General features: G+C 40.2%; 1 protein-coding gene across 7 annotated transcripts in view; it reads right to left on the bottom strand.

Annotated features, from left to right (window-relative positions):
* Nucleotides 1-965: 965 nt before the first annotated feature.
* diaph2 (diaphanous-related formin 2) overlaps nt 966-27,285 on the bottom strand; it is a 510,558-nt gene continuing 484,238 nt past the window's right edge. For 3 of the 7 annotated variants that reach the window (XM_036127356.1, XM_036127357.1, XM_036127358.1), the window contains 2 exons: nt 10,268-10,289; nt 966-5,352 (listed from right to left, as the gene is read on the bottom strand). In XM_036127356.1, the coding sequence (XP_035983249.1) occupies nt 5,235-5,352; nt 10,268-10,289 (140 nt within the window). In that variant the 3' untranslated portion in view covers nt 966-5,234. The remainder of the gene's footprint in view (nt 5,353-10,267; nt 10,290-27,285) is intronic. The other 4 variants (XM_036127360.1, XM_036127361.1, XM_036127362.1 and 1 more) reach the window with 2 other exon arrangements.

Genomic DNA, 27,285 nt, shown 5'->3' with positions numbered 1-27,285 from the left:
CTATGGCTATAGGCACTATGATACAGGCATCAGATTCTTTTTTTTATATGTTTATTGTATCTGTCCCTACCAAATATAATAAAAATAAAATATTGACTTTTACACTTAAAACGTTTAGAACTAAAATTTTATGATTTTAACATGTAGACTTAATAAATATAAAACAAAATTACTAAATTGCTAAGTAACAATGCTCACCTGTTACAGGAAACATTATCCATTTAGTTTTTATTTATTGTGTCATTGTGGTCATTTTCCAAATGAAAGGTTGGGGGTTTGATTCCAGCTTTCTCCTGTTAGATGATGATGTTCCCACCGGGCAAACAACTTCATCCCAAGTTGTGAACCGATCTGCATAATGATGTATGAATGTGGCTCTACTGTAAAGCGCTTTGAGTGGTCAGTATGACTAGATAAGTGCTGCATAAATTCAGTACATTTACAATCCTAAAATAATTTTAAGGTTTTTGACAAAATATACAAACTAGCTGATGTTTTTAACAAACAAGAACAATTTAAGAAGTTCAACTATTAACTAATATGTGTAGGATTGCTCACACCTGTGTAACGTGCTTTCGTTTCATATTTCAGAAATTTGTTCCAATAAGGAGTCCCAGTCAGACTAACTAGACCAGATGATCTCTATAAACACGGCTGAGTCACTTGAATCTGATACAGGTAAGATACTGACTACTAGAAGCAACCTCACAGAACCACATAAAAAAAAATTACATGTCGTTTTGGAGTCTTAATAGAACATAAATGTTCTCAAGATCTATGAAACATTTTGAACCTTTTTTAGCCTGAATATTTTTAGGACATTCCATGTTGTGTTTTTTCAGCTAATCACTAAACATTTCTGTTAAACAAAATTTAACCACAAAATGTTGCTCCACTTTATCCAGATTTGAATCTTTATTTGGTAAACATGGTTGCCAGTATATAAAAAGAAGAAGACAGACACATTTTTGTTTTCAGAAATCAGTTTATATAACAAAGTGGTTATAATTAAGTACCATTCTCCATTACATATTCTATGGAAGGACAGTCTTCATAACCATTTTGTTTTTCCCCATGTTCCTAAGCATACAAATAACCTCAAAATGTTAAAAATATAAATGTTTCTTAAGACAATAAAACATACTCAGTGACAAATAAAAGGAAGGTAGGCAGGGATATGGCAGCTTATGCATCACGGTCAGACGGGGTTGGTCAACAACAACAAAAAAAAAATCAGCTTCGCTTGTTGATTCAGGCGCAGCCGAACTTCATCAAATCACAACAAACTCCGTCAAAGTAGGAAGAAGTGGATATGTGGCGACTGGTAACTGTTTACCAGAAGACATGCTTCGCAAACAGTTCACTCTGTCGGAGGCTATGTTGCCTTTAGAAATCTTGGAACAAATCTTTCCTTTGTCTGAGCAGAAAATCTTGTAAAGTGCACAGTCAGCGAGTGATCGGATTTACCCTAAGCAAAGCAGAACGGGCACCTTTGCACTTCATACCCCTGCATACCCTCATACCCCTGCCTCCTCAGTTGCATGATTACCATAAACACACAGGGGCTTGCAAAACTATTATGCCCCTTGAACCTTTTCGCAATTCATCACATTACAACCACAAACCTCAATGCATTGTTATTGGGATTTTATGTTATGGCCCAGTAGTAGTGAATGGAAGCTGATATGTTTTCTCGCCTCTGTTTAGTTTAATAGTTTGCAAGGAATTTTATTTTAAAACAATCACAATTATGCACTGCTTCGTCTTTATCAAAAATTCCAATAACATACTCTGAAGTATATGGTTTTAAATGTGGTATAGATACTTAAGGGTGCTGTAGGTGACATCATCAGCTGAGGTTTGTTAGTGACAAGCACAAAGATGAGGGAATGATTGGCTGGATTTCACACCACTTTAATGGATCAGTTCAGGCTTGTTGACCCTGCTATTACTTCCTATTAAAACACAATGATCACTTGACACGATGGGATGAGGACACAACAATCACAGCTATAATGACGGATGTTTTCTCTGTAGAAGTTCCTTAATTTGAAGTTCCTAGTTTAGCATAGTTTTACTGTCCTGCCTGATGTCAAATTTCCTTTTTGTCAGCTTGTGTGGTTGAAGGAAACTTCTACAATACCCTATTAATTACTCTACTTATTATAAAAAATGGTCTATTAGATGATAAATACATAACTTATAATCACAAATCTTCTACGTAAAAACACTGGTCATCAATGTTGACCAAAATAAGACTTTTTAGGATGTCTGTACAGTTTGCAGGTTATTAAAAAAGGTTTGTGAGTTTTTTTTTTTTTATTGAATCATCAACTTACACAAAAAGCTGCTTGTTTTGGCAGATAAAGACCTAATATCTTAGCAGGTCTGTGTTTGTTGGAGGACTGTGATCTTAAAACATAAAATACAACAAAAACTGGGTCTTGTTCAAACCTTAAAATTGGCCAGGTGGGGAGTTGCGAAGAACAAAGGGCGAGAAGCGATTACAGAGAGGAAATCACTTCTTTTGACAACGCATCTCTATCACTGCTGTGTACAACACGTCCTCAAAACTGCCGCCACCGCAGAGCCCCTTATCCAGAAAACTCATTCTCAATGCTTTCGCTCTGTGACGGCTCCAACCTGATATTCAGCCGAGAGTTATTGTCTTCTTAAATATGCAGACTTCTCGGAGCGTTGTGGGCGCACCTCGAGCCGAGATGATGTGTAAAATTGCATTTTTTAGATGCACGCGGGCAGAGGGAGGGGAGGCTCCGTGAAACAGACACATCACAAGCCGCGCTGGCAGATTGTTTAAATGAAAAATCTCCATCTACTCAGCCCAGGAGTCAAGCCCACTGAATCCCATTTTCCCCGGGTTCCTGTTCGGATTACTGAGGTGGCATGAGGCGCGCAGACACACACACACACACACACACAGCCCAAAGCAAAGTTATGTTGTTACAAAAGTAACTTGTGTCATGGTAAAAGGGTCACTTATGTCATTAGTGCTCAGGAACTGGAAGGCGTTTGGAGACTCGCTCACTAAGACAAGCATCATCCGGCCTGCTGTGGCCCTCAGTCTGTGATTCCGGTCATGCCCCGTCTCCGTGTGGATTTAATGGTTGTTTTTAGTAGCATCTGCTTACAGTCTAGAGAAGTGAGGGGGGCAGAGCCGCCCTTAGCTTGAATATATGAATAAATAGTTTACATTAAAATGTGAAAGTGGGTCTTTGCAGAGAAATGAACCTGCGGTCAGACGCTTTCTCTGAGAGCAAAGCTGGAATTGTGTCACAGATCCATCAGAAGCAGCGATGCACCGATTGATTTTTATCTCGCTCGGACATGCCGATTCTTATTTCTGTGAAACTGATCGATGTTTATTTCTCACAAATAACCTACAAGAAACTATTTTGCTGTTAGACGTGTGAAACAGTTGCAATAAATGGCCGAATGATTTAACAATCGTGGCAGGATTTAGGAAGATGTGTGTGTCAGGGAGTCTTAACTATCAATCTTAGCAAACGATTGATAGTTAGGGTAGGTCGTTTCATTTCTAAAACAGAAATCTTATCCGATATTGCCGTGTGCCAGACTAAAAAAAAAACTAGCCACCATATTTTGACAGCTAAGCAAGGCCTGTAGTTGGTGGAAAACAAAGGAGGCGGCGTGGAGCATACAATCAAAGCTTCCTGTTACACCTCGTCTGCCCTGGGGCCATGATTGTATCCTTTTTACATAATACAGGACGATAACGAATTAATAAAATCCAACTAATTAATACTGTGGATTCCAGTCCATATGTATTTATGAAAGGAAACATTACAGGGCTTTAGGTTGTCGTCAGTCAGTATCATTTGAAATGTTACATAGAGAAAGAGGAAGATCACTTGGGGTAACACAACTTTGCAGTCACAACTGGATTTTACTGTTATTTAAAAAAAACTACATGATAAGAGTTGGTATGTTTCCCCGACAGAGAAAATTGGGACTCTTGAAAAAGATTGAACAGCTGTATTACATAATTCCTGTTATCTGCTGACATCCCCCCCTTGTAGAAAATTGTTTCCTTTCTTGAATCTTTTTCTACCTTTTGTAACTTCCTTTTGAAACACCTCAGTGTTACTGAAACTTTTAGTCTTCTTCATTCAGTAACAACTTCCAAACTGAAGAGTGTTGCTCTGATGGTGCATTTACTGATGGGTTATTAAGAACGTCGAGCATTGCATTGGCCAATTTTCAGAATGACTTCTGTCTCTAATCCGGAGGGGAGTTTATTAGACTCTCTATGTGCAATTTAACTAGTTAATATCCTTAAAATAATTACTGTTCTCAAAGCTCATTTTAGATGGGCTCGATGTTTTCCTGGTTAGGAAACTCCAGTTTCCTGTGAAACTCAGCTTTTTACATACTCTGTGTTTGAGAGCCATGATGTTGAAAAAGTGCCATAAAACGCTGCAATACCTTTAGTACATTGAGGTCTGCCTTGCTGAAACCCTGCGTGACCTAAAGAAAGGTCTGAGTGTTCGTGGTTTGTCCCCTACAGGGGGTCGGATGCATTTAAAAATGTCAGCCTCTAATGGTAACAGCAAACCTCAGGACACAAATCAGCACCCGGAGGGTAAAAGTGAGATTACGCAACACAACATAAAATCAAATCCACTGAAATGTCTTGCAGTTTGAGCGTCCGTGAGTCAGAAGCTCAGTGATATTGGTGTGGACAGCCGCCAGCTTCTGTGGCTTTGTTGGAGCACGAAGATGTGATTATTACTGAACAAATTACCTTAAAATGTGACAGAAACAATAACATTACACTGTCCTCTCCTCTGTGTAGACTTGTTGATGCGTCTTTCGTTTAAAAATGACAGCTTTAAATCCGCGTTCCTCCAAACAAACATGCAGTATCCAGAAGTCCTTCTTGGCAGAATGTCTCTCTGCAGCACACTGCAATGTTTTTGCATCTTTCCTGTAAAAACTGTGACTTAAGTGAAGCATTTGGATTAAAATATAGGTTTAAACCTCGGAAATAAAAGGTTTTAACAAGTTTCAGTTCCAAAAAGCAAAATATGTTTTTAAGCAACAGAAAAAAAAATGAGAATAAATATGTAGGGTGTCCAATAAAGACTAAATGTCTGGTTATTCCGTGCTGTAGGCAGTTTTCCATACTTGGTGCTGTGTGAGCCACAGTGAGGGGTGGTCTATCCCTCCTGATGTCTTCCCCCGTCTCCTCCTCATCATCGCAGGCCTCTTTGGCACTTATCTAGGGTCTTGTAGTAGACACGGGTAATCATCGAGCTTGGTGATTTGGGTTGTGGCGTGAGCGAGACCTTTCGAGCACTGCACGCCGGTTGTCTGTTCAAGAAGAGATGGGGGAGAAAAAAAAGAGGGTGAGACAGGAAAAGAACAAAGAAGTGTTACATTGATCCGTGTTTAGCAGAAGAGCTGGACTAAATAAATAAAAAAAAAACTATACAGAGAAACTAAAAGAGGGAGGAGACAGGGAGGAGGGGAGAAACACAAGACCTCTGGAAGCTAAAAATGTGCCAGAGATTTTCAGAGATGTTTGTAGGGGAAACTTCTGCTTTTCAGCGGTTTAGAGCAACACATTGTTCTAATTATTGTAAATTGTTGAGGTATTAGGGTAGAACCTGAGCTCTGAGGCTCATTTTGGAGAAAGGTTTTATCCTAAATATAATCTGAAGCAAAATTATTAACACCACTTAAAGTTCTTCAGATTTTGTGCCAATGCAACCACAAACATCTATGTATTATGTTAGGATTTAATATGAAGGACCATGAAGCATTGTACCGCTGCACAGTGGAAGGAAAAGGATGCATGGTTTTTCAAAAGAAAAAACAAAGCTGGTAAATGTAGCTGCATTCAGCCTTGGTGAGTCAATACTTTGTAGAACTGCATTCCACTGCGGTCTCAAAGTCCTCTCGGGTATCTCTCCACCTGCTTCCTACATCTTGAGCGTAAAGTTTAGGTCCACCCTTCTTTGGCAGATGGAGAGAACATATTCTGAATTGGATTTGGTTCTCTAACCATGTCACTGCAGCTATGTCTGCATGTTTAGGGTTGTTGTTCTGCTTAAAGATAAACCTCTGCCCCGGTCTCCATCATTGATGGTATTTAATGTAGTTCAACCCAGCTTCCTTGTCCCTGCTGAGGAAAAGAACCTCCCAAGCACGATGCAGACATCAAGTTTTGTACGTAGGCTAAAATCTTCAGTTTTCGTCTAATCTGTGCGGAACGCCTTCTTCCACGTGTTTTCTGTGTGCTCTGCATGGTTTCTAGCAAACAGGACATCTATTGGCTGTCCACTGGACCCATTCTCCCACCGGAGCTGTAGCTCTGCAGCTTCTTGTCCTGATGGATTAAACAGTAGCGCAGAGCTTAGACATTGTTTCAGAACGTAACCCTGCAGTCAGTCAGCTTGATTCCTGGCCCTTCTGTTGCTCTCCTTGGTCTTTTTCACACTGTTCCCCATCTTCACAGGACAGCTGATTTATACTAATGTTATACTAAATTACACACAAGTGTACTCTACTAGGGTGACAGTGGCGCAGGAGTTAGGGAATTTGTCCTGCAATTGCCGGGTTGTCGGTTCAGTCGCTGTGTCTTTGGGCAAGACACTTCACCCACATTGCCTGCTGGTGGTGGTCAGAGAGCCTGGTGGCTTTCTGACCACAGGGCAGCTGTGGCTACTAACATAGTTCACCACCGTCAGGGTGTGAATGACTGATTGTAGCTATACAAGTACAAGATATTTAACATTGCTGATTAGATGACTTCTAAAACTACTTGATTGCATTGGATTTTATTTAGAGAAATCATACTCTTTATTTGTAAAAGATGAAAACCATATATCCTTTGAGTTCATTGTGATTAAAAAAACCCTATCAAAGTCTGTGGTTGCATTGTCCCAAAATGTGGAAAAGTTAAAGGATAATAATACCGTTACACGGTTTGTAAGCAGCAACTAACGTTTCCCTTGGGGTCAGAAATGGGCAACAGTTGAAGTTTGGGATTTTTCTGTTGCCAGGCTTGTGACAAAGTCATAAAAATATTTCCTTCTCTGCTATCCAACCATGGCTGCCCAGAAATGCCCAGGACATCCTTCGGGCAGCCAGGTGGCAGGTGGGGCTGGACGGAACCAAGAAGCCGAGCCACAGAGATGACTGCAGGCACACCCACACAGGACTCCTGGTATTTCCAAGCGTGGCACTGCCAGCGTGCCCATTACTCAGATATCTGCTGTAAGGTGCCAGGCGTCCGGGGCTGGGCGTTGTTTAATGGCGCTCGTTCCATCCATCATGTCAGGTAATGAGCTGAGAGTGAAAGCGATGGCTGGGAGACATACACAATCGCGTATGCACAAGCAAGATCCCGCATTCAAGGCAGAGAACAGAAAGCGCTGCCTTTCCTCAGGATTGGATACAAAGCATCATGCAGATGGTGCACAGGAGGAGAGAGGGAGGAGGGAGGGAACAGAAGGAGCAACAGGAAGATAGTTCAAGATGTAAGGAAAATGAATAAAGCTTCTTTATTCTCTCTGCTTCTTCTAGCCAAACGCACGTTTATATGCTTTACGCTGTCGTGAGCGCTAACGTGTTCTGGCAGAGTGTCCAAACACATCACAACCACTTATCCATGCGCTCATTTTATTCTGTCCACAGGTTACGCTTCACTCTGTGAGCAAGACTTACGAAGCCTTTCTCCTTTCAAAACAAGCTTCCACAGCGCACGCATAGAGTTGAGGGTTAGGGTAAAATAAAAGTGGATCATCCGCAATTTATCCCGGCCAATCATTTACAAGTCCGACTGCTGCAGCCTGATTTCTGGGCGAGCAGTCGCCTTTAACCTCTCAGAGGAGCGTGGAAAACAGAGCCTCCGTCTCTGGAGGACCTTCATCTTGAACTACATTTAATCCAGTAAACAAGGGGAGGGGCTGTAGAAGAGCAACTAGGACTCTACAGAGAAGGACAAGTAAATAAAGTCAGAAACTGGATTAATTGAGCAACAATTCTTGAATCCTAGAAGTGGGATGCAGCTCATGTTGCCCCTTCACCATTTCATACCATTGTACTTTTGATTTTGTCCAATCTACTGTAAGGGAACATCTAAATGACTCAAGCAACTTTTTTTTTTTAAAGTTTTATCTGGGTCAATAATCTTTTATAGGAGTTGTCCCCAACAGGGATCAGAACTATAAATAATATAAATGGGGTGACCAGGGGCTCCAGCGTCTCCAGAACTGCACAGCGTTTCAGCCTTTTTCTTTTTTTTTTTTACGTTATTTTTTTTCCTGTCCCACAAACAGAGACGATGTCTGGCATTCTGAAAAAAGTTAAAACTGCATAACAGACCAATTTGATGTTTGGCAAAGTCTCTGGTATCAGAGTCCAGGTAAAACAAAAGTTAACCTTTCTTTACAACAAAGCATTTTTATAAGCAAATGCATTTTCATGGATGTTTACATCATCGAGGCAGTCATAGATGGGAATACAGAAGTTCACTAGATCTAGTTAGTTATATTATTTAGTGAGGTAAAAACAAAGAGGAATTTTATTTTTAGGATGAACAAACAGAAATACTAACTTTTACTTCGATAATACACCAATTTTGAAAGTCATGTCTTCAGTAACTGCTTTGGCATGATAGCATTTGTTATTATTGACAATAGGGCCAAACCTACCGATGAGAAGAAGAAATTACTACAATCATTTCAATTTGTTATTATGGCCACAGTAATGAGAGGGAATTTATTCACTATTTACAAGTTCAAAATGATAATCACTAAATTTAAAGAGAAAAGAGGGAACAGCACTCTTAAAAACTAATTTCCTGGTGTAATTAGAGTCATTGTCCACTTGTATACCCAAGCTTCAACTTCCTAGCTGCTGTTGCTTCAAATTTTCATCTAATGTTTTTCCGTCACAATGCCATTAAGTCACTCCTGTATCAAAACATTTCCACAACACGATGCTGGAAGGACAAGAATATTAATGTTTTGGACTGGTCCTCATGAAGCCCTGGTATCAGTCCAATTGAAAATAAGTGGGCAGAGCTGAAAAGGTGCGGCCTATAAACACGACTCAGTTAGACCAGCCCTGTCAGGAGGAATGGGCCAAAATTATAGATAACTAGTGTGAGAAGCTTGTGGAAGGATATTGAAAACTTTTGAACCAAGGCAGACAGTTTAAAAATAATGCCTAATTATTCTAAGATTGGCATTATGTGATTTTTCCTGTTTAAGGTCAGTCAGGATCACCAAGTCTAGAATTTGCTCAATGACACAAAACTTCGTATCTGTCTTTTTAAACAATTTAACTTGTAATATTATTTTTCAGAGTTGATCATTTTTAAATTAATAATTCAGTATTTGATATCAGCTAGAAGCTTAGTTTCTAAAATCCACATTAGTTTGTGTACATCACGTTACATTTGACAGGTTTAAAGATTTAGCTGCGCTGGATTTGGTCACCCCAAGGGTAATACAAACTCGTCAAAAGCACACATAAAGTTATACGTGAGATTTGAGCTTTTTTTTTTTAAATCACTATTGCCAAAATTGACCAAAAAAATAGAGTAGAATGACACGAGAAAGGGGCAAAATGGCAGCTTGTGGGTACAAACTGACCCACAACTGTCTATTTAACAGAAGCAATTTGTATCTGGGCTTAGTTATTTTAAAAGGCGTCCATTTTACATGCTGGGTAAGCTGAAAACAGTTGACCATTAGAGTGACCACTTGCTGAAACCCTTCAGAAGCACTCCCTTACTGTAAGCAGCGGTTGACAAGTGCCCTTTTGGGGTTTTGAAGTCTCTTGCCTAACTGCCTAAATATACTGGAAAGCTTTTGTCAAAGACTTGCTAAAAGGGAGGAAAATCTCCAGCAAAATGCATCTCCATCAGAGGATTCTTGAATAGAGAGCTTTTAGCTTCTCATAAAGACTTTTCTGTTCCTATCTCCAGGTGCATACAAGCCCATCTTTTCTCACCCCACATCAATCTATCACAACAACTGAACAAACGGCAACCATTTCTACTGGGAGAGAAACATTACTACTAGCCTCTACTGAATTGAAAGCTTCAAGAACACACACACATAAATACACACAGAACCGGTTGCAGAGGGAAACAAAAATGAGACGGAGGGGAAAGGAGGACAGCTCCACACAAAAGAAAAAAACTATTCTCTTTTTTTTTTTGTGCACTGATTGCAACTCTCACTACTCGCATTGGTTTTGATGGCTTCTTTACCTGCGTCTCCCAGAGGCGACATCTTTTCGAGTTACAGCAGAAGTGACACAGAGGAGCGCGAGAACAGGAGAAGAAATTGACAAAAGAGGATCAGGTATTCCGTGTTACAGCAGGGGGATGTTGGCATCCCAGCACTTAATTAAGCGCTGGCTTGGCACCGTTTCACAAAATGTAGCTAAATGCACCGTGGAAAACAGCAGGGGTAGGGTAGAAGGAGGGCAGAGACACTGACACGCAGACATCCACATATGCATACTATCTCTTTTGCCCTCACACACACACACACACACACACTCGAAGAAATGAATTGTGCCTTAAATTAACTTCAGTGTGAAGTCTCTCTGTGCATTGCTTTGAGGAATTCACACGCTCATACTTCTGTTTCTAAAAGAGGAGAATCCTTGCATGTATATCATGATGATCCAGACCACACAGCAGAGCTGCTGAATAGGAGAATGTAATAAAACTTCTTTAAAAAAAAAAGGCCTTGAAGTCAAAATTGCCTCCAGTAAGTCTTTGTCTCATGTTATGATAGATGTTATGAGATTCCTTAAAACAGATTAAATGTCATAATGTTCTTTTTGTTCCTGCCATATTTTTCTAATTGCACTGAATAACATCATGATTGTGTTCTGCCATGTGTAAAAGGAGGAAATCCAGCCACTCATCTATCAAACGCTTTCAGCTGGAGGTGCTGTAAGGAATTACCTCTCCTTGGTCAGAATCAACAGGAAGACTTCAGAGGGATTACACCAGGGCAGCTAAATACTGTATAGGAAGCATCGGTCTCTGAGCAAACATCTAAATACGACTCACATATTGATCAAGGTCACTTAATCAAAAGACTAAACAGCTTCAGACGAGAGAAGCTGAGCCAACCTGCCGCTTTTGCACAGGCTCCAAATACTCCGCTGTCTCTTGCGTTAAACAAGTGAGCAGTGACTTCCCTGACAGCATCCCTGGCTTCGTGTGATTTCTCTCCAAGTTGCTTCGCTTTGTGACAAGTTGAAACATAATAAAGGTGATTAAATCTCTGCATGTTGTGTTTGCTCCCTGGCTAAGAAGAAAAGCATCTGCAGCAGTAGCAACAGGAACAGTCACAACCTTCTGTCAACCCCTTTTTCATCTCCCCCTCCCTCCCCTGCCACCAGCCTCTGAGCTACAGAGTAATGCAGTGCCCCCTCACTGAAACGAGATATGCTGGATAAATGGGATGCAGAGGGAGCCCTGTTATTTCTTCCTACTAAAAGTTAGAGCATACGCAGCCTATTCTAGAGTGATAAGAGGTGTCAGCAAGCCTTTTCTACCCTATGTGACAAGTCCTCCATAGATTTCTGATGCAGCACATATACCTGTTATACTGTGGGATTAAGGCTCTGTCCACGGCAATTTAAACTTATTAAACTGGGAGCCCAAACAACCTTACTCTGGTAGTTTCCACAACTCCAGAAGGAGAGTAGATATTGGCTGCCCTAAAAATGTTAAAATGACATCATCTAATATGCATACATCTCCATGTGTCTATAAGGGACACTGTAGAAGATATAATAAATGTAAAAGAAGTTAAGGACATGTATTTTGTGTACAATCTAAGTCCACCTAAGAGATACAACAGAAAAAAAAAATCTATCTGTATCATGTGATTAATTTTTCGTCTGGATTCAGAGTGGTTAACATGTGCTCTACTCCCCAGTGCAGCTGTAAGGGAGGGCTGTGTGAGAACCGGTCCACCTGTGAGTGCTGTGGGACAGAGGAGGCACCCATCATGGAGCCCCCGCTGTACTTTTAAATGAAGATACTTGCTTTGAATTCTTTCTTTTTTTTTTAAACTTGCTAGAAGAAAATGCTAGAGGTGTCAGAATATTCACCGTAGCATAAAATATGGCAACGCTGTACAATTTGTGGTGTGTCTGAGATTATTAGAAACAGCTAAAATATACACAATGTTTTAAGTGATTTCACAATTTTGTATTTGAGCCATAATTCTATTTACTTTAGAGTAATAGTTTTGATGTCTTCACTATGTTTATGCAACCTAGAAAGTCATAAAAAGTAAGGAAAACCACTGGATGACAAAAGCTCAGTCCAAACTATTGCTGCAAGTCAATTGGATGATCTCTAACAGTTATTATTGGGTTTATTTCAGTGTTTCGGTTATCACTGAGATCAATGGTTGACATTAAGGTGAAGCTACGTGATGGGATAGTTTTATTTAATTTTAATGTCTGACTAGAGCGCTGGAGTTTATTTGGAAAGGAATAATTAGCTCGTTTTTAATATCGATGCTGGGAATATTACATAATTAAAGAGAACATGACTGTAAACATGTTAAAATGCTCCACTTTCTTTTACACAAGGCTATAAGTTTAAAATCTTTTTAAAGATCAAGCAACGTTAAACGCTTGAAGACCGAAATATTGTTTTAAAAACATTTTTACAGTAAAAAGAAAAATTCTACTTTGATAGAAATATTAAAAATAAACTAAGCTAGTTAAATTTAAAATTTAATATTTTATGGAGGACCATTTATAAAGCTAATAAAGGATAGCGATAAAATTTTTACAAGCAACTGAAGTGATGATGATCAACAACAAAAATTGTGATTAGTCGACTAATTGAAAAAAATAATTGATAGATTAGTTGACTATAAAAATGTTCGTTAGTTGCAGCCCTGTTGTAAACGGCTCTGTAATAAACTGGCAACCTGTCCAGGGGGTGCACCCCGCAGGTCGCCCCGTTATCGCTGTAGATGGACTGTTTAGCTGGTTCTACCATTTCCCCCCAGTTAATACCATTAGAGATTTAACAACTATCAATATTTCTGGGAATCTGACTGAATGTAGTTATTGTGCTGTTTAGTGATACGGTTGCAATAAACTGATTTAGGTTATTTATTCCTGGGCAAGTTTAAATTTTAAACCAATGTTTGTTTTTGTGAGGCTCTGACTGTATGTACTGATTTGTAGGCAATAAGATAATTTCTAATGCTTTTTGTCGTCGCATGTTACTATCATGTTACTATTGCCACACACTGTCTTAATTAAAATTGTATTTACATTTGATGTCTGCCTGAGGACATTACCCTGAATATATGTATAAGGTTTTATGAAAATCTAATATGTTAACATCAGAAAATTATAACAGCTTCAAAACATAACCAGAGTAGTGCTGCCAGGCGTTCAAATTGCCCAATCAAACCATTTCTGGAGACATGTTCAGTCTGATTTTCTGCACCTCAAAGTTGTTTCCGACGTCTACAAAAAGAGATGGCTTTCCATTGTTTGCAGTAAACAAAGGCTGTCATGCTTCTTCTAAAGTGAAAAGTGATGTTGTTGTTTTTTGCCGTTTGTCCAGAATAAAACGACATGAAAAAAAGTAGTCAAACTTTGTAGCAGCTGCATTACAAAAACCCTTTTACAAATCGGATTTGTTCTCATAAATACTTGAAGTACTCAAAATTCTAGTCAAATCTCTTTCTGTGCTACTGGGCACCAAATTGCATTGTTATTATCAGCACATCAGTGCTGCTTTCAGAAAGAAAAGCATCCTCACATACAGCCACTGCAGCTTTCCCCCCACACACACAGCAAAAACAAACAACAAAAAAAAGACGTTTGGTAAATGCAGTTGGTACGGAAAAAAGTCCAAATCTCTATTATCAAAATGTACTGGATTTATTAGTAGACTAATATTTCAGTCTGGTAAAACAGGGTGAAAAAACAAACAAATTCATAGTCATGTTGACAGAGAACAAGCTCTCCTAATAATTAGCTACAGTTTGCCTAGTTTACCGAAACACAGGGTGGTGCAAATGTAAACCCTCAAAAACATGCAATATTTTTTCTACAAATCCATAAGCCTCCCTTTCCAACCGCCTAGCACTCTGAAAACGGAAATAACTGACAGATACATAGCAGGAAAAGCAACAAAAAGACAGCAAAGTTTATTTTAGGCAGCCGCTTCCTTACTTTCTAATGTAAACAAGTTATTTCTGTTGATATCAAGATGGAGTTCGGAAGGAGAATGAAAATCCTAGAATTAGAAGAAGGAAACATAAACATCCGTATATTCAACTCTGGGGTGGTGGTGCCTGCCTCTGCTGTGCCACCAGACCTGCTCAGATATTACTATGATGGAGGAATTATCATTAGTAAATGTTTTCCTGCTTCCACAGGGGCAGATTAATCAAGCCGCCTTATGTTGCAGCCAGAGAAATGGGGAGTGTTTCCCTGTTAGGGAATATAATAGATCCAATAAACGCCAGCACACAGAAGAAAATCTGTTAAAAGCTGACAAAACAACCGTGGCTCTTTCAGCAAAATACACACTGGCAACACCTTAAGAAAATACATTTTGCCTTCACTCGAGCACACTTTCAACCTTAACATCACTGATGTAGACTGTTAGCAATAGAGCATGATCCAAGATTTCAAAAAAAGTTTGAACCCTTATTCATAGCTAGCAATTTAAGGGCTTTTAGAAGCTGTACTAAAATGCATGGGGGTATTATTCTGTCAGTTCAAACTGTAACAATAGAAATAAAATGGCAATCTTGCTTTAAATAGTGACAGAAGTGGCCACTTCTAACTATGTGCCTTTTGGAGCTAACTTATTGGTAGAAGTGACAAACCATCAAGGTCAAAAAGCTATTCAGAGGAAACCCTTGGTGGAAACAGGACAGAATAAAAAAAAACCCACCTAAAGGGAGGCGTCCTTGTAATTTCCTTCTATCCTTCCATCTATGGCTGTTCTAAAGCCAGGTTGCAAAGGCGCAAGCTTCAAAACAGCAACCCAGACACCCCTATCCCCAGTCAGACAACAGCTCATTCAATGGTGTCCAAAGTCGTTCACATGCCAGAAGGGATATATAGTCCTTCCAGGAAGTGCTGGATTTCTCACAGGGTCTCCTCCAAGTAACCTGGAAGCATCTTAAGCTTTACAAACCACCTCAGCTGACTCCTTCAAGTGTGGAAGAGGAACAGATCTACTCTGAGCTCTCCTTGGATGAGAGAATGCTACAGGTGGGGTCAGAACGTAGCCAGAACGCTGAATCTGGAGCTTTGCTTTTCATCTCTTCTACTCCTCCTCATCCATGACAGACCCGAGCAACCTTTGCCTTACTGCAGATAAGAGCTCCAAGCCTTCCTCCCATCTCCCACATCATCCTGCAATCACTCATGGAAAAAGACGTCAGGGGAAGTCGAACTCCTCCTGAACTGAGGGGAGCGGTCCACCTTTTTCTAGTTTAAAAACATGGCCTCAGACCTGGAGGAGCCAGCCCCCACTATTCTGTACAGCACGCTTGTTTCTGGGTTTCCTGTTTCCATATTGACAGATTTTGTTTCTGCTACAGTCTTTGGGTTATCCTGCATCCTTGTGTCCAGCCTTGGCCTTTTGAACTCACCGATGGTGGAACTTCAATCAGACAATTTGATCAGCCAATCATCATTTTTATTTTTCCAACTGGATGTTTCTCCATGACCTAAAGGTGACTATTTTCACCAGGCTGACACATTCGGTGATTCTGAAGATGGTAGCAGATTTTCACCCTTTTTTAGGAAATTATTACAAGAACAAGGCAGACCTAAAAACAAAAAAACAAAAAGCTCTTCTAAACTGGATTTGTGCAGAAACTGACTTTGGCTGAAGAGGGGGGCTCTTCCAATTGGAGAGATAACACTTTGGACCGAGAAGGATGCAGGAATTGGACAGACTTTGACACTCTTGGCTGTTTATGTAAAACTGCATGAAAACACTAAAACACAGGAGTTTATATAAGTACCAATTATTGACAAATTCATCCAAATGGACAGACGGATGGATTTTGTTTTCAAGTGCCATCTGTGATGAGTAAAACAGTTTATATTCTGGCTGCAGTGGTTTTACTAGCGGGTTGTTCCCACTCGGTTCCCATACACATACACTTGTTGAAGCGCTCTCCTCCGTTTGTTCGGGAAGTTTTGCTTCTTCAGTCCACAATATGCGATTTGTTTGCTTGCTTAACTGTTTTCTGAGCTATCTGTAAAGAGACATATGTTGTGCTGTCACACAGATATCTAAGGTTGATTTTTATGGGCGTGCCAATAGTTGAAAGGATACTGGGCCCTTGCGGCACGCTTTGATACTGCTTGGTAGTCAAACTATTTTAGATAAACTAATAAGTCAGAGCTGGTGGAAAACATTCCCTTTTTCTCCAGTTAATCACACACAAATGCATCTCCCTTATAAAACTCACAGTCTTAGTTTCCTCTTCGGCTGAACGTGGTTTTGGCTAAATGTGCGATATACCTGGAGCCAGTGATATTTTTAAAGGAGTGTAATTTACATGAGTGGGCTGCAGAATGTCATGGGATCTGAAAGCGAGGAGGCTGCAATCTGTGTTTTTCTATGCAGAATGTCATAGCAGGCAGGGGTGATCAGACTGAAAGAGGAAAATGCTTAAGACAGGTCTGGATAAACATGCTTAGGCAAGATACAGAAATTCTCCCACTTGCCATGTTTCTCTCTCCTTCTTCTCTCTCTCTTTTTTTAATCCTTCTTATTACTGACATTACCGGCAGTGTTTACAGCAAAAGAAAAAAAAAAGCTGTCCGCTTGTGATTTCTACGCTCATGGAGCACAGGAACCACGCTGGATTTCAGCTGAAAATGGACACTACATCTTGCAGTATTACCATTCAGCGCTAGTGTTTACACCTTCACATTTCTGTTTGACAGCCTGTGTACAGAATTTGGAGGAAAAATACGTTTAAGTGGCAGCTTTTTGAGATGAATGATAACAAGGGGGGTTTAGCAGAGAGCAGGGTGGTCATAACACATGGAATGGGCTGTGACAGCACCAAGGATGTGGGTCCATTTTTCATGGCTCTATCACCACTCAATCTCATTGGGTTCTGAGGTGGTGCATACTTGGCTATAGTGCTGAACAACTCAGGCTATGAATGGATCCATTCTCCCTGCTATTTCACGCAACCACTTCAACGTAGAATCCACCTAGAGTCACGGCAACAAGGTAAAAGTAGTTGCAAAGGTAAGTTCAGGCGAGGTTAAGGTTTTTAAAACTAAAATCCGCCAAAACTGACGTTGAACAATTCTGATTTCTCTTTAGGAAGTTTCATTAGAACAACTTTGAACTTTTCTTTTCAGCTTTCTAGCATTGAACGGTTATTTTATATTATAGGCTATGACATTCTGTTGTGTGAGATAGGAGCGTAAAACAAGGTTTCACTCTTTCTTTTTGGCACTATTGGCCTTTATTTGAAAGTAGGATGACAGAAAATAGGGTCAAGAGAGACATGCAGCAAAGGTCCACAGGTCAGGACTCGAACCAGGTACAGCCAAGGACTGAGGCCTCTGAACATGTGTTGGATGTACTATCACTGCACCCAGTCTCTTTTTTTAAATTGATAAAATTTTTAGTTTGGAATTAAACAGGCTTTGCACCTTATGCTAACAATTAGTGTAGCTAGGACTACTTGCATTGCTAAATAGCAGTCCTTGTAGCACCCTTCCTGTTGTCTACCAAAAGTGTTGCTCTCTCTCTCGCCACCTAAACAAACTGCCAACATGCCTTGACGTGTCACAGGAAAAAGCTATCATTCAAATCAAGCCAACTTTATTTATAAAGCCCTTTAAACAACCATAGCACCAAAGTGCTGTACAGTTACAGTCAATAAAACACAACAGCAGTCACAGTGCATAATAAAGCCTGAACAGCAAAATAAATTTAAATAATTCAAACAGCTAGTGTTAATGAAAAGAGCTACTTTAGAGTTAATTTCAGTTAAGGTGAAGAGTGTTGTCAGTTTTAAGGTGTGTTCACTCATCGGTAAACTCATACATTTTTGAGTTTATGACCAGCCCGTCCATCTAAAAATTACCCAATTCCAGGGCAACTGTTGCTCAATGTGAAAAGTAGTCGTCTTGTCCATCCAAGTTGCTTAACCGCAAATTGCTGTATGAATGTGAGCGAACGGCACTCTAGAATAAAAGCCCTTTTGAGTGGTCAGTATGGCTAGAAAAGTGGTATATAGGTTCAGACCATTTAATATGCTGGTCACCAGTCAATTTGTCAGCACATCTCTATCAAGGACTGCGTATTGAGAGAAAAAGAGGATATCGATCATTTGCACTTCTACAGGAATAAGTAGTAATCATGTACTGCTAATAAAAAGCACTTGGTTTTAGCAGCTTCCTGGTTTAGGAATTCATGGTTTTATTGATACAAAGACAAGTAGGGAAGACATCAGAAAACCACATATTGTTTCAATGAAAAACAGAGAACGGCTGAGAGTGACTGGCTTTCTAGGAAAAAATGCTTTGTTTGAGCAGTTAAGTTAGATTCTGGTATGGATATGGATTTGGGTATACCCTGTTATTATGTAGATCAAGGACCAGATAGTAGGTAATGTAAAATATTAAAACTGAAAAAGGATGTAGTTTTTTTTTTTTTTTTTTAGTTTCAGGCAACACTTGACAAAATATGCCCCACTTTCACCTGAAAAAAAACCCTTTCTGGGCCTCAGATATTTTTCTTTTCTTTCCACCAGCAACACTTAGCTTTTCTTACCTTTTTATTACCTCAACCCTGCATGGAGTGTTCCTATTGTCAGGCATACTGTGCACTAATGCAGTCCTTTGACTGTCAGGCTTTCATATACACACACACACACAGCATTTAATGCACACTTCATGGCTTACAATACCCCACACTGTTCCTTTCACACCTGGAGGAACGAGCTCAGTCTGAGAGTAATGCTTCCTGACTGCTCGACACTAAATATGTTTCGGGAGAGGGCAAAATCGCTGCACATGTTCCTACACAAATGCTCATTTTATTTTCAGGGGGATAAAAAGTACTACTTTGCCTACTCAGTGGTGACTCTTTGACAGGTCTCACCGGGGACAAAACAGCAAGACCCGAAACGCTTCTGCACCACATGCACTTATCCACTATGTGACAGTCTCAGGAAGAAAAAAAAAAATACATCAGTCCTGTTGAAGCTTAGCTAACGTTTGTTAGCTTTTTGATGAAAAACAACAAGCCTGACAGGCTACAGGTAGAAGAGAGTTCTTTTTCGGCGTCCCAGGTTCAAAGAAATCTCCTTAAAATATCTCTACTAGACTTTATTCCTCAGTCACGGAACAATGCCTCTTGGCATTCAGGGATGCTGCAGAGGCACACACAGCCCAAATGAACAGTTATATGAAAACGCTTTTGCAATCGATCAGTGCCTGAGGCAGAACTCTCATTCATGATTGTCCTCTCAGCAGTCGAGTTTCAGGAGGCAGGCTTCAACCCAAGAATAACCATGAAAGACAACCAATATCCTCAGGAGTAAATGCTCTGAACTGCTAAGCATTGCCCACCTGTTTGCCAACTGTTTGAATTTAGTTAACACTTTGACATCATCTCCCTGCTTGGGCTCAAACACTGGATTATAGAGCAGACTTCCCGAATCTTGGGATAGCAGGAGATGCAGTGCATTATCCAGTTATCCAGGAGCAGAGTCCTGCTGCATTGCTTGTTCAACAGTGGAGCATTCATCCTTATAAATATACACATACCCTTAAACGTCTGTGTTTCCTTGGGACTTTATGTGATAGACCAACAGTTACAATAACTAGGACTAGTCTGTTGGTACATTTTTGGCCAGGTCATCATTGTAAAAGAGATCTTGACCTCAGTCGGGCTTTACCCGAGTAGGTAATGAAATGACACAAGGTGGTGTATGATAATGAAATGAGGCGAGAATAAATCCATGTTTTTTTAAAACGTTTCACAACTAGTTATAAGTCTGGCCACATATTCTTGGTTATACTTAAAGCTGAACCATAACTGAGTCTTTTCAATATGAATATACTTTGATCTTAATCGGAGATTCATCTGCATGTTTAGGGTTGTGCGGTTTCAAGGTGACCTTTGGGAAGGTTGGCTTTCAGGACTACCCTATATTTAGCTCCACTCTGGCCAAGTTTCTCTTATCCTAATAAAGAAAGTATTTCCACCCATGATGCTGCCACCATCGTGTTTAGTGTGTTCAGGAGAATGTACAGTGTTAGCTCCCACCACATGTTGACTTTGGCATGTAAGACAGATGGCTAATCTGAGCACCGTCTCCAGAATTTTTGCTATGTTTCCTACATGGCTTATTGCAGACTGTAGACAGGACATAATGTGGCTTTCTTCTTGCAACCCCTCCTATAAAGGCAATTTTTTTATTGGGTTTTTGACTGATAGTTGACCCATCAACTGATACTCCCACCTGAGCTGTGGATCTCTGCAGCTCTTCCAGGTTTACCAAGGGCCCCCTGGCTTCTTCTCCTATTAATCTATGCCGAGCCTGTCAGTTTAGGTGGATAGCTATGATATTTTGGGATAGTTCCTTGTTTCTTCACCAATGTTCTGGGTTAGGGTTCTGACATTTTTTACACAGCTGTATCCCTCTGGAGATTAAACTACTGTAGACATTATCTTCCTTTCTTTTCTCAATAATGTACATATTGTATCAAGAAAACATCTGAAAACATTGTTTTTCACTGCTTGTCAGAGTCCAACCTGACATCCCAAAGTGCTGGAAATCATTATGTATAAAAAACAAACAAAAAACAAACGATTATTTATTGACTAATCATAGAATTGACTGAAGTAAAACTTCTCTAAACAGGCTACCAGTGTTGTCAAATATACACCCTAGATTGAAGCTCTTGATTTTGGCCTTGACCAGCAGCCTGAGACCATGACCACAGGGTGTGCAGGAGCCATGGAGAGCACAGATGGGGCCCGTAGCTTAGGCCTGAGTTTCACAAGCCTAAGCCAGGAGAGAAAGTAATCCATCAGTCCAAGGCATGCTGGTGTCTAGGGGCGTCAGTCACTGATCCTGTAAGACTGATTAGGCCTCTGTGGGAGGCCAGGCCCCCCGACAGCATGGACATCAGTGCCCGGCTTGCTCCACTGAGGCTTGATCTGAACCGGTCAGAGCCAAGGCAGTGACCTGCTTCCATTTGGATTCAGTGGAGGCAGCTATGTAGATCAAAGATGTCTGTGTGGAGCCAAAGTGTTGTGGATAAAGTACTTTTTAAACTTTGATCTCTTACAGTGGAAAAAGAAAAAAGCATTTAGGATATAACTGATGCATCCCCATATAACCTGTTCATCGACTACACCATAAACCTGTGGCATTAATCACAAGGTACAGTGTAAAACCCGAGATGAAGTGATAAGAACTTAATTAAATTATCCAGCTGTCTGATGAGCAGCTGAGGTCAGAGATGGCATCAGTCAAACAAACAGCTGGAACCAGCAGCAATCAAGGCAAGCTGCATGATTGACAGGGAAATGAGCAGACAGAGGGATAGTTAGACAAATGGAAGCTAAGATATAGTTTGACAGACAGATGGGAGCGTAAATGGATGGTTTGGCAGCATGATAAGGTAAATAGGCTGATGGATCACCAAACAAATGCAGGAGGAGGAAGGGAGAAAATAAAAAGAGAGAAGAAGAGAAAAGAATGCCTGCCTGCAGACAACAAAAGATAGGAAGGCAGATAGCCGGATAAACACAGATGGATTGTGTTGATACACAGGGAGGTGGGGCAAGATCGATAGATTGTTTTATTCTATTTGCTTGGCAAACTGGAGATTTGATGTGGCTCCTATCAAGCCGATCTGTTTCCGGCGACGCCAGCCGTGACTGTTACAGATGGCGAGATAGTGACACATCTCAATCTTTGGCTGGCCTCGCTGACGTCTATCTCGGCTGTCGTGGCAGCATCAGTTTCAGGAATGTCATCGCTTCCGTTCTATTAAAAAGAAAAATCAGGACGTATGGAGGATTAGGTAGTTTGAATCAGTGAGAGGATCAAAAATGTAAAGAAGTCAGAGCTCGGAGAAAAGAGAAGGATTCGTCTGCTTGGCTTTGAGCAAAACAAAATGGACGCCCTGGTAACCCGATGCCTCATTACTGTTGCTTACGTTTATCATGTCAGAATAGAAGACAAGGGTGTCTAAAGTTTACAGGCAAGGGCTCTCCTAGTTAGAAAGGTGGCTTCTGTGTGCGGCTGCTTGAGGGACATCAGGCTGCACTGCAACAGCATTGATGAGTGTTCCAGGGCTTATAATAGACAGGAAAGGCCTAGAAAGCATGCCCTTTAGAGGTGCAGCATCTCTCACTGTCTGACAGCTTACAGGGTCTAGGCTTCACAATGACACCTTCACGGCACGCTCAAGATGACACACAAAAACACATGCTCACAGGTGCAGAAAAGTCTCTGAAACACAAATAAGTTTGGTGGCTCAGACACACAATTACAGAGGCGTGCACCTGCCCACACACTAATGCACCTGAGATATCAGGTGACAAGTGGAATCTCAACATCATGGTGAGGGTATTAAAAGGTATGAAACAAACGAAGATAGGAACAGAGCCCACGAGAAGGAGCCTATGGAAACAAACGTCTGTTTGTGCCACATTATGGACGGAGTGGAGACTCAGGGAATCTCAGATCTCAGATGCCAACTCTTTCAGAACTGAGCAGAGGGGGTGAAGCAGGTATGTAATCAGATGTGGTCTCTGACCAGGAAGGAAGTCGGTCATTACCAGACAACAAAAATCCACTGATTAATTTTAGCATCTGGACATGTCAGGATTGTGTTCTCTTGAAGTTTGATCAGTTGGTGATATCGTTAAGTTTAAATATCTGTTGGCTTTTCACTAAATTAATTACATTAAGATAATATGTTAGGATGAAATTGATTTGTAAAACATTTATGGAGCTTAAGAACCCTGAATAAATTTTGACAAAAAAAAAGTTTTTTCCCCAACCTTATTTAGCACCAACTCACAACAAGCCGGCGTCATCTCAAAGCACTTTTTCATTTCATACCCAATTATAAAGAATCAGTTTCTGTTCAAACTTCACTGCAATGCGATCTTAGTCAGATTAAATTCCAACTACATACATGGCATTAGAAAAGTATTTAGAACCCTTAATTTTATATATATAAAATTATATCAACTGTATGTATTTTATTTGGATTTTTTGTGGCAGACCAACACAGAGAAGGGCAAAACCTGAAGTAGTTTTGTAGGAAGTAGCATTTTTACAGTAGAAGATCTGAAAGGTGTGATGTACAGTACATAGATATTCACCCCCATTAAGATGATAAAGGTCTTGTCCTACAATTACCTTCAGCAGTCATTGAATACATAAATGCAGTCTACCTGTGTGTAATTTTATCAATATAAATGCCGCGGTTGTGTGAATGCCTGATGTCAGGAAATAGACAATAAAGAATTTAACATGTGTCAGGTTTGCCACAGGTCATGTAGGGGGCATCTCTAAGAAGGTGCTCTAGTCACGTAAGACCAAAATCTAATTTTCTGTCTACATACAAAAGTCTATTTATGGTAGAAAATGAACACCACACCCATGGTGAAACATGCTGTTGGGCCCAATGTGCTGTTGCAATGCTGTTCTTCAGCAGAAACCAGAAATATTATCCGAGGTGATGGGAAGATGAATGAAGATAACGGCAGGACAATTCTGTTAGAGGCTGCAAAAAAAGCAGGACAGTGACCCTAAACATACGGGTAGGGCTAAATGAAATGGATTAGATCAGTGGTGTCCAAAGTCAGGCCTCAAGGGTCATTCCCTGCATGCTTTGGATGTCTCGCCCAGCTCAACACATCTGAATTGAATAAATGGCTCATCACCATGCCCCTGGAGGAATTGACGACATGTTGAGGAAGCCTTTTGAATCAACTGTGTTGGAGCAGACAAATCTAAAACGTGCACAGCGATTCAGGATTGGGGCTGGACACCCCTGGTTTAGATCAAAGCATACTCAAGTGTGAGAACGGCCCAGTCAAAGTCCAGACTTGCTGTTCGCCGTCACTCCCTATCAAATCTGATCTGAGATTGAGAGATTTTGCAAAGAAGAATTGACAGAAATATCTCTAGATGTACAAAGCCAGTAGAGAGACACTATAAAAAAGATTTTCAACTACATGCAGGAAATAGTATTACTTTGTGTTGGTTTATCACATAAAACCCCACTAAAAAAGATAAAATTTAGCAATGTTGAAGGGATGTGAATATTTCTGCAAGGCACTGTGAAGTCAGGTTAAATCCCGATTATAATAACGGTCAAATTCAGCTGACTACCTATTCTCTTCTATCGAAGGACTCGTTTACTTTGCAGTAATCCTCAGCAAGCAAGTTGCATTTCAGCCTTTAAGACCATTTTCTCTTTCAGAAATCAAACCTTTTTGAACAGGTCCAGCTTTTTTTTCTGAACAGATCTAACACAAAACAAAGAACAAGGTGCAACTGCAGAGCAGGGACATGTTGGATGAATAATGTAACATTATCACCTCATGTATTTCCCTGATGACTGCAGTGACACACATTACATAATGTGCTTAGCATGGTTCTTCTCTACATTTCGGTGAACAACTTGCGCAGATTACCACACACCTATGTTTTAGTCCTTGACTGTTTAACACACAAACAAAACATGAACAAAGCAACTGGTCTGACAGCTGCTGAGTTTTCCAGCAACAACCCAAACCGCCATCAAGTCTTAGGATTCTCCAGCACTCCTACCACTGATGCCTAACCCAACTTAATAAAACATGGTGTCGAGTGTTATTTATTTATCATTCCTCCTTTTGATGTGTCCCAGCACACATAGTGAGAGTTAGTGATGGAGATCACAGAAGGCTTTGCCGTGCTCTTTCCTCCCCGCGATCACCGTCGGACCCATTTGGCCATGTGAAGATGCTCCCTTCTGTTCGCAAGGGGGGGTGCAGGTTGGTGAGCTTCCAGAAACACTTTTCACTTTCTCTTTTAAGATAAATGATTCATAACGAGAGATGCTCCCTTATGTACACAAAACACCACAACCCTTCCTCTGATGGGGTACACTTTGCTAGCTTCATGTTGTTGCTTGTGCATCGCCTTCGCCGATGTCAGTGCAAAAAAAAAAAAAAAACTAAAACCGCAAAGTAGAGGTGGCAGATGGAAAACATGTACACTGGTTTACAAATGATGCAACTTCTTTGGAGATATCAAACTAATAATTTTAGATCTCTTTTACTTGTCTTTTTATTGACCTAAAGTTTCACTCCTTTGCATTCCCATACTTATATATAAGTATATATAAAACATTTTCAGTTATGACTGGTGCACAAAGTGGCAATTAGGTCTGGTTGTATCACATATCTATTAGACAAAGTATATATATATATATATATATATATATATATATATATATATATATATATATATATGTAAACTCCATTACAAAAGGTATACATGTTACACTTTGTCCCTTTATAACCACAAAGTATTACATTTTTAGGACATGGTTTACAAGATTTACATCCACCTCTGTGGATCTTTTAAAGTATGTCTCCGCCAGCTTTGTACATCTCGAAACAAAAATTTTGTTGGTTATTTGTAAAATAAATAGACTTCAATAAGACTGGACGAGGCTCATCTGTGAACATCAAATTTTAGTTTTGCCATAGTTTCTCAGTAGGAATAAGATCTGTTCTTTGACTACTTGAAGATTTGTCTGCAAGAGCTGCAAATGTTACACAGCCTTTTGTAGAAAGACATCTTGTAATTTTTTGAATCAAGATCTATTGTAAGAAATCCCTATTTTGCTTCTATTTTCAAATTTTAAAATGATATTTAAAAAAACTTTTCAAAAGGAGGATGGATACATTTTCTTTTATGGGATGTTGACTTTTGTGAAAATTATGAAAAAAGACAGTTGGCAACTTAATGTAATTGAAAAATGTCAATAAGTGGCATTTTGTCTGTAAATTAGATGAAGTATTTATTAAAAAACTACAAATACCGGCATTTGTCATTATATCTATCTATCTATCTAAAATTTGGTTCTTTATTATTTTTATTCAACGTAACTGAGCTCCATTGTGGAAAGACCACATAGCCACTTGTTGCAGGTTACAGACCCCTGACCTAAACCCTTCCACTCTGGAGGATAAAACGTCTAACAGGTTTTCTTCCCGGACTGCCCTATGTTTAGCTATATCCATTTCCCCATTTACTCCAACAACCTTATCTGTCCCTGCTGAGGAAAAGCGTCCCACAACATGATGCTGCCACCACCATGTTCAGGGTGAAATGCGGTGTCAGCCAATCCCACTTAGAATTTAGCAAGTCGGCCAGAAAGTTAAAACTGACCAAAACAGCTTCTTCCACATATCTGCTGTTGGACTTTCTTTTTGCCACCACGTTGTAAAGGGCAGAATTAGGCCCTTTTGAAACATTTTCCCACCTGAAGAAAACTTAAAATAAAATAAAAAAGCCTAAGGGTGTGAATAGTTTTGCAAGGTACTGTTTGTACGCACACTTTGTTTTGTCTATGTGGGCAGCTGCAGGTCCACAACAGATCCTCGCGCACCAGACATCTCGCCGACAAGGGATTCTGCATAGATGAAAAATTCATCCTTCCCCTTAACTTATTTATCAAGAAGGAAGATATTTCTGCAGGGATGCCCTCTGGAGATGCGAAGCTCACATGCGAGGCGGCCTGCCGCCACTTTACCCACAAGGTTTTTAATAAAACAAGCAAACAACACAATTCCAACGCCTATAAATAAGTGATCATTCCTGAATAAAGTGCTGTACACAAACCCCCTCGCTGAGGCCACTCATCACACTTTAATGGGAACCCTGCGCCGGTCAAAGTTATGCCTCTCCTCTCTCCCCTCGCTCCGTCTTTTAGCCTTTACCTTTGAGCAAAGTGAGGGACCGAAAATCTGTGGAGGTAGGTGAAAAGCAGAGATGCATTCAGATCATCTTTACACCATCGCCTGCTGGTGAAGGTACACTACCATCACTGTTTGATGATTTATTAAGCCATCAGCATGCGCTGCCCCCTCTTCTTCTCCCTTTATCATGTCTTTCAGACACACAAACTCTGAGCTACTTTCCCAGTCATCTCTCTTTCTGGAGACAGGTTGTTCACAGCAGTTTGAACGTT

This window comes from Fundulus heteroclitus, chromosome 23 (assembly GCF_011125445.2).
Source record: "Fundulus heteroclitus isolate FHET01 chromosome 23, MU-UCD_Fhet_4.1, whole genome shotgun sequence".
Classification (NCBI taxonomy): domain Eukaryota; kingdom Metazoa; phylum Chordata; class Actinopteri; order Cyprinodontiformes; family Fundulidae; genus Fundulus; species Fundulus heteroclitus.
The sequence above is the reverse complement of the archived record's forward strand: the minus strand, read 5'-3'. Positions and strand labels throughout refer to the sequence as shown.